The sequence below is a fragment of the Schistocerca americana genome, chromosome 2, assembly GCF_021461395.2.
Source record: "Schistocerca americana isolate TAMUIC-IGC-003095 chromosome 2, iqSchAmer2.1, whole genome shotgun sequence".
In the NCBI taxonomy this organism is placed as follows: domain Eukaryota; kingdom Metazoa; phylum Arthropoda; class Insecta; order Orthoptera; family Acrididae; genus Schistocerca; species Schistocerca americana.
Window position 1 is genome coordinate 386,743,228 of NC_060120.1, and position 12,832 is coordinate 386,756,059.

Here is a 12,832-nt window from a genome sequence, read left to right on the forward strand (position 1 = left end):
CAGCAGATACTGACACTGACACTTCTTCAATGACGTACCAATGGAATGAGCGACTGAGATGGAAATTCCACCAAATCATAATTATGATCATTTGATGCACACATCAGCACACTCAAAATTATACCACATTATTTCTAAACTTCACCAACTTTACTTAATATTAAAAAGATAGAGGTTACTTATGCCTTTGGTTAATATTCTTGTTAATGTAATATATTATGAGAAGCTATTTGTTTTAATTATATAGTGTTTGATGTCGTTTTGTCCATCATTTGAGCATGATTTATTATGAAAATCTTTTTACTAATGTTGGGCTTAGGTCCAAAAGTTGTATAAAATTGCAATGTAATGCATGTCACTAGGATGAAATGAAATCAAGCTAAAAGAAGTAGCGGGTATATTGCATTGTGAGCTGGTCTTGCATGTTGAGACTGGAAGGGATATAGTTTATGGAGTTCAAAGGGTTAGGAGTTCTGCCTCCACGATGCGAGTTCGAAAAGACTGTGTGATTGATTTGTGGCCAGCAAATGGCATTGTAGTGCAAGTCTTGAGGCCATAGGAGGTCTGTTTTGCAAATAAAACTATTTAGATCCTTTAATATACATTTTTATTTATAATGTCATTTTGGCTACCACCATCAAAAGATTTCTAATTAAGATTAGAGGCATGTGGGAATGAGAGGCATTAGTTGCAAAAGATGAAAAAGTAAAAAGTTAAAAAAGTTCGATCACCAAAACCTAGAACTTGGTGTTAGTATCACTAAAACTTACTCCTAATTGGGGTGTCAATTGTCAGCTTGACTCAAAAAATTTCAAAGATGTTGTTGTTGTCCAAGAGGTGGCCTTAGTATTGGGGACATTGCCTTCAGATTTTTTTTCCCAGTATTACTTATGAACACACAATTTAAATGAGTATAGTTGCACATTCATAAAGTTAACTTTTCAGATCATAGCCATTAGTCCCTGTGGGGTTCACCTAAATTTGACACCAAATGAGGTGGTGCAGTGGTTAGCACACTGGACTAGAATTTGGGAGGATGAGGGTTCAGATCCCGATCTGGCCATCCAAATTTAGGTTTTCTGTGATTTCCCTAAATCATTTTAGGTAAATGCTGGGATGGTTCCTGTGAAAATGGCATTGGCAATTAGTGTTTCCCATCTTTTCATAATCTGTGCTTGTGCTCTCTCTCTAAAGACCATGCTATCAACAGGACTTTAACCTTCCTTCTTTCCTAAATCTGACATCACATATTCTTTGAATTTGCTTACATTATTATCTGTTCAACAGTTGCATGAATATTAGTATAAAAAAAACCTTTTTCCTTTTCTTGAGAAATAACACCAGGCTATGTTTTAAAACACTTTATTCAGACCACTAATTTCAGAAACTGTCCATTTCAAAGTGCACATATAGGGTAATTTTTTTCCACTGTGAGCAAACCCGAGGGACTGATCGATGAGTGGATATGGAACAAAAAAAGCACTGATGAACGTCTGTCCAGAAATGCATGGATTCCATGCTAGAGACCATTTATTCAATAACACTGTGTTACAGAGACTGCAGTCTCATACACACTGTACCATGTAGCCACAGTTACAGTATGCTTGGTTTCCTCCTAGTGGGTGGTACTGTTCCTCATACGTCATGCCCTAGCAGCTTCTCTTGCCATAGTAATTAGTAATGTTGTGTCCGAGTCACTTCTCTTGCTGACTCACCTTGTAGTCGATGTTATACAGAGTTGTACATAATGGTTCCATATTCAAATCGAGAGCTTGTCGACATGGTATGTACTTGCAGAAAGGCAAATGGCAACGGGTGGTGGGCAGCAAGGCTATATCAGTAGACCTACTCCACTGACAACCACCACAGCATTCAATGTTTGCAACAGTGTTTCATCATTTGTCTCAGACAGGATTGTTTCAGGAAGCAAGAAATCATGAACAGTGTACCCGAAATGTTCGAATGCCAGACTTGGAGGAAAATATGATTAACACTGTGGTAGGCGATCACTGTGTCAGTACCAGGCATTGAGAATGTTCAATGTCCGAAACTAGTAGTGCAAATAAAATATTTTAAAAAACAGCCTGGTGAAATAATCGCCTTTTTCAAATTTACTGAGGCTATGGTGCCCACCCAGAAAAAAAAATGATAAATACATTTTGCCTTAAGATGACGTTTTGACTATAAAAGTTGTTTGCTCTTATAATTCCACTTGCCTGATAAAGCTGTGCCCTGTTGGATAAAATTGATTTAAACAATTTTATTAAATATGTAGACTTGTAAAACATGTTGCAAAGAATAAAACAGTCGGATTATTAAATTAAAATATTTTGGAAGGCAACATAATCTTATAGAAGAACCATTAAATTACAAATCCGTTGATGGGGGGGAGGGGGGGTAGATGAAACAACACTATTAATACACATACATTAAGGAATTTAGACATTTTGTTCACAAAATATTCGCATTGACTGTGTACTCCTTCATGAAATTTGTTTACTTTATTAAAAACGTAGGAGAGCTGGTATTTAGACTTGATAGGGTGAGCGACTTTGGCTGCAAGAGTTTCTAAAGTTTATGTCATTTGATTTCCAGGCAGTGAGTGGCCAGGCAGTGCAGTTGTTAGGAGCTTGATTTTTTTTCGTGAGCCCAGATTACACACGGAATTTTTCTGTCAGCAAGACCATAGAGTAACTCTAAAGTTTGCATAGGGGAGTGTGTTGATACACAGTGTGAAATTACAAGTGTGATTAATTACTCACAAATTGCAAGGGACACTTTGACTCTACTTTTTGTGAATTGTCTGACTGCTAGATTTGCTGAGATATTCGAATTTCAAAGGTATTCCTTGTGTCACCTAGCAACATTCGTTTATTTATATTGCAGTTAACAAGTCTGGAAAAAGCTCACAGGCTTGTTTTTTTAAGATATGTTTATCAAAACAGAATGGTAAATGGTAACTAGCAACCACCTACAGCCTTTCATGCTTAATGCCTTCCCTGATGATGATGGCATCTTCCAGTAGGATAACTATTCATGTTGCAAGGCCAGAATCATGCCACAGTTGTTGGACGAGCCTGATAGTGAACCCAAGTTGGCCATGAACAGATCTGTGAGACTGTTGGATGTCAGCTCCATGCACACAACCCACCAGCCCATAATTTAGAGGAATTGTGTGACCTGCAGAGTCATCTGCTGCCACATACCTCCGGAAATGTACTAAAGACTTGTTGAATCTGTCATGCAGAATCACTGCTATATTGAGTTCCAGAGGTGGACCAACATGCTGTTAAGCAAGTGGTCAGAATGTTTTGGCTCATCAGTGTATATTTTGATTGCATTTTTCTTATTTGAGGGGAACAGCAATTAAGATATTGATCGGTTGCCTTTTCATTTATTCAAAAGCTGATTAGTACCTACAATTCCATGTTTTTAGAATGCTTGTGTATTCTGTTGTGGTGAAGATATTTTCCCTGAATACAAATGGTAAAATATGAAAACTGAGATTTTGTGCAACAGTGTGTTGGTCATGTAATGACTGTTTACAGTTTGTATACTTTTTATGCTCATAAAAATATTTGATTTTCAGATTTGAGAAGAAAGCTAATAAGATGTTGATGAGAGCATCACAAACTATAGAACATTCTACTGGTCTCACCTTAGGCACAAGGCGAAGTGCTATTCATCTGGGTCAGTCAGAAGTAAACTTTGAATCTTCTTATTTCTTTAGTCACTAATTTAGGCTAATTTATATTTGATAAAAATTACTCAAGGTAAACAAAGATATAAACATTCTTGCTGTGCCTTGGAGCTAATTGAGATGATATTCCAAAGTTATGATTTTAAAATTAAAGCTGCTGGTCCTAAGTACTTTTCACTTTAGAGGCATATTATTAATATAATGAAATCCTATCTTTAATAAATCTCACAACACAGCTATTGCAATTGGACTGTAGTGAAAAGTGAATGTGTGCTCATATGCCAATGGCCACGTGGAAACTTATAATAGGTCTGAGATGTGTCTGCAAAGCTAGAAATGTGGATGTTTGAAGTGTGTGTGCTGATACTTTAAACTATAAATAAATGAATTGTGAAACTTGGCATTTAATTTTAAGTGAGACACACAGTCGAGTTCATCTCACTAGTGAGTGCTGCAAAAGTTGCAGTATGAGTAATTTTGTATCAGAATGATCTTAAGATTAGGGACATATATTGCTAGTGATTAAAGATGTGCTGAGTAAACACCTGCAATATTATTGGGAAAACATCCAATAGAAAAAAAGACTTGCTCCCACTCTCTGGAATAAATTCACTATCGTGCATTTGAACTTGGCATCTCAAATAATGGAAACTGCAAGCGTCATCTTTACAGTGACCAGCAGTTATATTGTTGAACCTATTAGTAAAGAGTCTTCTTATGTTTTTTATACACAAAATATATCCCATCAGACCATATGAAAAGCAGTGATCCAGTATGAATTCCTTTCACAAAAACTTTAAAATAATTAACTCCGATTTTTTTTCTGCTACATCTTTCTGTTGAAACTGTGCTTATGAATAATGGAATATCCACAAAAATTACTATCAGTATTATGCTGTGAAGAGTCATTAAGTTGCGAGGACTCACATTCAAAATTTGGACCAGTCAAAGCTTGGACATCAAATGTATAAGAAGGGTCACCAGGAATCTGACACTCTGTGAAGAATATTAATGTTCATTACCATCATAGACTCTTTTATGAACTTGTAGTGAGGAGAAGGGTTCATGCTATCTGGCAAGGAAAATATCACATGGTGGATGAAGCGATGAAGATATAAGAAGCAGGCAAATGCAGACAAAGAGAGCTTTCTGATTCAACAGAAGTCTATTAGTATCAAACTTAGCCTTAATTTAAAAAAAAAAAAAAATGTGGCTACACATTGTTTGAAAGTGGATCACAGACAGTAACCAGAAAAGAAGAGAATTAATGCTCTCTTAGAAGAATGCTAAGTAGTTGGTAAGGAATAAGGTGGTTCTCCATAAAATCAGCATTGAAATAATACTTGTAAAAGATCAATTAGATGAAGCAACAGGGTGATAGATCATGTATTAAGACATCACAGTATATCTCCTCCATGGTACTGTGGGAATCAGTAGAAGGCAAAAATTGTAGGGAAGGGCACATATTGGATTATATACAGCAAATAATTGATGATTTTGGGTGTACATGCTACTCTAGAATGAAGACACCAATATGCAAGAGGAAAATGTGGTGGGAAATGTCAAAACAGTCATAGGACCAGTGCCAAAAAGAAAGCTTACTGATAGTTGGTCTCCTTAAGCACTATTTCCAAATGGAATCTGAAAGGAGGAAATAATAGTGGCACTTGAACCACCCTCTACCATAAGGTGGCATGTAAAGTGTACATGTATTAAGTTGAGGTTTATATTTTTTTGGAGTAAATACCGTTTTTGAAGGAGGCCACTGCAGCACTGTGTTCAGTGATTTGTGCATGTACACTGACTATCTGCAACAGTTGCTCAGTCACAGACACAATAATGGAATAATTTTTCCCCGTTTACATCTATTTGTGCATATTTAAAAGTCTCAGTTAACTGAAAATTCCATCAAATGTGAAATACAGGCAGTGATCAGTTTTCTGTGCTCTAAAATTGCAAAAAGAATAAAAGTTGATAGTTTATAGATAAAACATTGCAAGTTAATGGGTTTAAACAGTTAGTTGGTCATACCAATGTTAGTTTTGAAGTGCGAAGTGGGTGACTATCAGTCATCTCTAAAGACTTGGTGCAAAAAGTTGATGCAGAAGTTCAAGAAAACATATTTTGTCCTTATTTAATGAATTTCCTCACATTTTGAAAGTAATCTTTATGAAACTCTTACAGAACACTTAAATTACAGGAAGTTGTGTTCGAGACGATTACTAAAAATACTGAATGGAATCCACAAAACCTGTTGCGTAGCAAGTGTTTTGAATTTCTTGAGTGTCACAGTAATACAGGTTATGGCTCTTTAAAAGTAACCATTTTACAAGCCAAAGTAAACGCACATGCATGCGCGCGCACACACACACACACACACACACACACACACACACACACACACACACATATATCTAAGCTTAAATGCACATGCGTTTTTGCGTGTGTGTGTGTGTGTGTGTGTGTGTGTGTGTGTGTGTGTGTGTGTGTGTGTGTGTGTTTTATTCTAGCTTGTAAAAGGATTACTCCAAAAGCCAGCAGTTTTTCTTTCTTTTTGTGTGTGCCAATTGACAACTTTTAATACTTTTCCTTTTCGCTAAGTGGTCTTCTTAATCCAAAAGTATCTACATTCTACCAGAGCTTTCATACAACATTTAGGGGTATTTGAGCTGAATTATCACTGGAAACAAAACTTGGGTGGCTCACATTAAATGTGTTATGGGATGGGCAGGCACTGTTGTAGGCTTTTTAGCCTCAAGGTAACACAATAAATCCTAACATACACTATGTGATCAAAAGTATCCGGACACCCAAAAAAAACATATGTTTTTCATATTAGGTGCATTGTGCTGCACCTATTGCAAGGTACTCCATATCAGCAAACTCAGTAGTCATTAGACATCGTGAGAGAGCAGACTGGGGCACTCCATGGAACTCACAGACTTCAGACGTGGTCAGGTGATTGCGTGTCACTTGTGTCATACATCTGTACGTGAGATTCCACACTCCTAAACATCCCCAGGTCCACTGTTTCCAATGTGATAGTGAAGGGGAAACTTGAAGTGGAAACGTGAAGGGACACATACAGCACAAAAGCGTGCAAAATGGTTCAAATGGCTCTGAACACTATGGAACTTAACATCTGAGGTCATCAGTCCCCTAGAACTTAGAACTACTTAAACCTAACTAACTTAAGGACATTACACACATCCATACCCGAGGCAGGATTCAAACCTGCGACCGTGGCGGTCGCGCAGTTCCAGACTGAAGCGCCTAGAACTTCTCGGCCACATCGGCCGGCAAAAGCGTACAGGTCGAACTCGTCTGTTGACTGACAGAGACTGCCGACAGTTAAAGGGGGTCATAATGTGTAATAGGCAGACATCTATCTATACCATCACACAGGATTTCCAAACTGCATCAGGATCCACTGCAAGTACTATGACAGTTAGGCGGGAGGTGAAAAAATTTGGATTTCATGTTCGAGCGACAGCTCATAAGCCACACATCACACCAGTAAATGCCAAACTATGTCTCGTTTGGTGTAAGGAGTGTAGACATTAGACGATTGAACAATGGAAGAACGTTGTGTGGTGTGAGGAATCACGGTACACAATGGGCGATCCGATGGAAGGGTGTGGGTATGGCAAATGTCCGGTGAACATCGTCTGCCAGTGTATGTAGTGCCAACAGTGAAATTCAGAGTTGGTGATGTTACGGTGTTGTCATGATTTTCATGGAGAGGGCTTGCACCCCTTGTTGTTTTGCATGGCATTATCACATCAGAGGCATACATTGATGTTTTAAGCACCTTCTTGCTTCCCACGGTTGGAGAGCAAATCAGGGATGGCGATTGCATCTTTAAACACGATCAAGCAACCTGTTCATAACACACAGCCTGTGGCAGAATGGTTACATGACAATAACATTCCTGTAATGGACTGTCCTGCACAGAGTACTGACCTGAATCCTATAGAACACCTTTGGGATGTTTTGGAATGCCGACTTCATACGAGGCCTCACCACCTGACATCGATACCTCTCCTCAGGGCAGCACTCTGTGGAGAATGGGCTGCCATTCCCCAAGAAACCTTCCAGCACCTGACTGAACAGACCTGCAAGAGTGGAAGCTGTCATCAAAGCTAAGGGTGGGCCAATACCGTATTGAATTCCAGCGTTACCGATGGAGGGTGCCATGAACATGTAAGTCATTTTCATCCAGGTGTACAGATGCTTTTGATCACATAGTGTATATTACTAGAAGTTAACGGAAATGCGTATAGCAGTTGAAAACAAAAGATTTGCTTCATGACAATGTCTACCCATATTATTACCATGATTGAGACAAAATTTTCATCCTTTTTTTTTTATTGACCTCTTGGTAAACACCTATTACCAGTAAAAGGTTACAGGATGCCAATTTTTATCAAGAAGACAAAGAGCACTTTTTATAAGTTTTTTGACTTGCCAAGAGGATCAGCAGACCAGCATTGAGCTCTTGTTTAATTTCAGCCTGCTCCTTAAGTCACCAAGCTCATTCCTTTCTGTGCCTAATACAATCAAATTATACAGGGTGTTTTTTTTTTTTTTTTTTAAGTGACACGCATTCCTATAGGAAGTATTATTGGTCAAATTAGAAGAAAAGTTCATGTAATTACACATCCAAAAACCAACACCTGTCGATATGAGCCAGTCTGTCCCCTCATTCCCATTTGTCTGTTACATAGGAGTAGACACTATGGCCATGGCTGCATTTGGTTACCATGCATCCTGACGCCTCATTCAGCTCTTTTTGGCACTGAATTATGCACTTAATTACACGCTTGGCTCCATTTGGATTGCATCTCACACTCCTGTGACAGTTGCACTTTTGCAATGGGTTGGGAATACACCAGTGCCTTTAAATGTCCCCATAGCCATAAGTCGAACTGATTAAGGTCCAGTGAACAGGGAGGCCATGGTACTGGTCCTTCTCGACCAATTTATCGCCTATAAAATATTGTGGTGATGGAATGTCACATGATCCTTTGAAAATGGGGTGGTACCTCATTGTACACGTATCAGTCACTTTTCTGCAAGGGTACCATAAATATAATTCATAGCTCAAAAATCAGTGATAAACAACCGCTGTGAACCTGGTAAACTGTGTGGTCATGTGAGTGTCACTGGCAGTCCCTGCCTACGCATAGATACTGATGTGAACCTGATGCCTCACCTCCATGACAACTCAAGGATTAGCATCTGCCCACACTTGCATATTGTGGCAATTCACTAGGCCATCTATTGTGAATTCTGCCTAATCTGTAAATACTGCTCATTACTTGCCACAAGTAAAGCAGTCCCTTCAAATTTATAATAATTTTCCTTGTAGTTTTGGCCAGTACTACCTCCTGTAAGAATATACACCACCTAAAAAAAAAAAGCACCCTGTATATGTTTCGCATTCTGAATCCCACCACAGCTGCAGTATGGTGGTGGTATCACATCAGTCCTGTGGAGATAATGTTGATAGTGACCATGATTGAATTTTAATTTGGTAAATAGCCCTCAAAAACTGGCTTGTGTTCCTTTGACCAGTGGAGTTATCTTTTATTTTCTATTTTACAGTCCAGTATTGTGCCAATGTGGTTTGTGCAGATGTATTTGAATGTACCAGGAGCCCTTGTGCCCACTTTCAGTCATTTGTTACTTGTTCCAGTAATCTTTAATTATGTCTTTGACAACAACAACAGCAATCATTGCAATCTGGAATGTATTCCTTTTGTACATCATTCTTTGCTGTGTAATTTGCAGGTTGGTTGGCTTTCCTTTCCCTTTCTCAACACAAATGAAATATGTGCACCATTCCTTTGTAATTCTGAAATAATATCTGCTATTTGATATGGGAAATTGCACCTTTTGCCATCTTGACCTATTGATGTTAGTTTTTTGCAATGAGGAGAGAGAGTTAATTATTATTACATTATGATCCACTTGAATCATTGTAGTAGTTCTTACTGCTCATGCAAGTATGAGTTCTGTCATACTAACTGACATCTCCTCCGAAAAGCAAATTAGACTGCAGTTTTTACTTCCGGTATATCTTCATATGTATAGCTGAAGGAATTATCACATTTGCTCATGTCCATACATAAACTTGTAGCACTTGGTCTTTGTTGGAGAAAACTTTGTAATTTTTTATTATTCAGAGCTGTAATATTTGCATAACCTGTACTCATAGGCATGCTATGTACCTGATGGATATTTATGTATTGGTGAAAACAGGGTAGTGGCCCAACTTTTTAGATTAGATTCTAATACTTGTTTAATACTGAAAATGCTCCAACTGGAAGTGGAGAGGATTTGTAGTGATATAGCTCCGTATTGTAAAATCACAGACTTATTTTGGCGCGTCGTCCATAAGGTGGTGTATTTGTTTCAGAATACTTTCCACACCTGTGTACAGACACTTCCATTGTTTTGGCCAGTAGTGCATTCAGGGCAGTTGATCCTGAGATGCCTGTGCAGAGTAGCAACACTTTATGTTAATATGCCAGGTGAATGCAAAAGCTGCCGGGAAGTTGAAGTATCATCTGCCACAATATGTACACAGGGATGCACAGTGATGCTACGTGTGGTTTACAGATGACAGATGTAGTGTGTCCACCCCCTACTTCTCATAACTGAATTGTAGCCAACTTGCTTACTTCGTGTCTCATAGATGCTACACTAATTGGTTTCTTCTCCATCACTCATGAGCTCCAAAGCTTGTGCAATAAACAGTGCATAATAATGTTACAAGTGGGTATGTCTAAATGCTAAGAACAATAAGAATCAAAAAATGTTAGGATGCCAAGCAATTCTCTTTTATTTCACCAATTGCAAAATTATTAAAATAATTTCTAGAGCCAGTCTTTTGGTAATATTCATAACAAGATTCCCAGTCATTAATCATTAGTTCCCAAACACCGCAAAAGTCACAAAAATGCTTCACGTGATCTTAGAATCAGCATGAGATTGCAAAAATATGTTTTATGGTCATACACACGTTTGCATGTTGTCAACTTGAAAGCTGATCATAGACTGCTTAGTGAGCTATCTTAACAGTTTGGCACTGGCCCTTTCAGGGTGCACTTGTGATTGGTCTATCATTTCCACCAGGAAGCACTGATAGTAACTAAAATTTGTAATTAGCATTTCCTACATCTACATCTACATCTACATTTACATTTATACTCCGCAAGCCACCCAATGGTGTGTGGCGGAGGGCACTTTACGTGCCATTGTCATTACCTCCCTTTCCTGTTCCAGTCGCGTATGGTTCGCGGGATGAACGACTGTCTGAAAGCCTCCGTGCGCGCTCTAATCTCTCTAATTTTACATTCGTGATCTGCTCGGGAGGTATAAGTAGGGGGAAGCAATATATTCGATACCTCATCCAGAAACGCACCCTCTCGAAACCTGGCGAGCAAGCTACACCGCGATGCAGAGTGCCTCTCTTGCAGAGTCTGCCACTTGAGTTTGTTAAACATCTCCATAACGCTATCACGGTTACCAAATAACCCTGTGACGAAACGCGCCGCTCTTCTTTGGATCTTCTCTATCTCCTCCGTCAACCCGATCTGGTACGGATCCCACACTGATGAGCAATACTCAAGTATACGTCGAACGAGTGTTTTGTAAGCCACCTCCTTTGTTGATGGACTACATTTTCTAAGGACTCTCCCAATGAATCTCAACCTGGTACCCGCCTTACCAACAATTAATTTTATATGATCATTCCACTTCAAATCATTCCGCACGCATACTCCCAGATATTTTACAGAAGTAACTGCTACCAGTGTTTGTTCAGCTATCATATAATCATACAATAAAGGATCCTTCTTTCTATGTATTCGCAATACATTACATTTGTCTATGTTAAGGGTCAGTTGCCACTCCCTGCACCAAGTGCCTATCCGCTGCAGATATTCCTGCATTTCTCTACAATTTTCTAATGCAGCAACTTCTCTGTATACTACAGCATCATCTGCGAAAAACCGCATGGAACTTCCGACACTATCTACTAGGTCATTTATATATATTGTGAAAAGCAATGGTCCCATAACACTCCCCTGTGGCACGCCAGAGGTTACTTTAACGTCTGTAGACGTCTCTCCATTGATAACAACATGCTGTGTTCTGTTTGCTAAAAACTCTTCAATCCAGCCACACAGCTGGTCTGATATTCCGTAGGCTCTTACTTTGTTTATCAGGCGACAGTGCGGAACTGTATCGAACGCCTTCCGGAAGTCAAGAAAAATAGCATCTACCTGGGAGCCTGTATCTAATATTTTCTCGGTCTCATGAACAAATAAGGCGAGTTGGGTCTCACACGATCGCTGTTTCCAGAATCCATGTTGATTCCTACAGAGTAGATTCTGGGTTTCCAAAAACAACATGATACTCGAGCAAAAAACATGTTCTAAAATTCTACAACAGATCGACGTCAGAGATATAGGTCTATAGTTTTGCGCATCTGCTCGACGACCCTTCTTGAAGACTGGGACTACCTGTGCTCTTTTCCAATCATTTGGAACCTTCCGTTCCTCTAGAGACTTTCGGTACACGGCTGTTAGAAAGGGGGGCAAGTTCTTTCGCGTACTCTGTGTAGAATCGAATTGGTACCCCGTCAAGTCCAGTGGACTTTCCTCTGTTGAGTGATTTCAGTTGCTTTTCTATTCCTTGGACACTTATTTCGATGTCAGCCATTTTTTCGTTTGTGCGAGGATTTAGAGAAGGAACTGCAGTGCAGTCTTCCTCTGTGAAACAGCTTTGGAAAAAGGTGTTTAGTATTTCAGCTTTACGCGTGTCATCCTCTGTTTCAATGCCATCATCATCCCGGAGTATCTGGATATGCTGTTTCGAGCCACTTACTGATTTAACGTAAGACCAGAACTTCCTAGGATTTTCTGTCAAGTCGGTACATAGAATTTTACTTTCGAATTCACTGAACGCTTTATGCATAGCCCTCCTTACGCTAACTTTGACATCGTTTAGCTTCTGTTTGTCTGAGAGGTTTTGGCTGCGTTTAAACTTGAAGTGAAGCTCTCTTTGCTTTCGCAGTAGTTTCCTAACTTTGTTGTTGTACCATGGTGGGTTTTTCCCGTCCCT

At 39.1% G+C, this 12,832-nt stretch overlaps 1 protein-coding gene across 2 annotated transcripts in view; it reads left to right on the forward strand.

The window, feature by feature from the left end:
- Window positions 1-12,832, forward strand: part of LOC124595552 (exocyst complex component 7) — a 123,857-nt gene that overhangs the window by 37,425 nt on the left and 73,600 nt on the right. For both annotated transcript variants that reach the window (XM_047134332.1, XM_047134333.1), the window contains exon 7: window positions 3,590-3,690. In XM_047134332.1, the coding sequence (XP_046990288.1) occupies window positions 3,590-3,690 (101 nt within the window). The remainder of the gene's footprint in view (window positions 1-3,589; window positions 3,691-12,832) is intronic.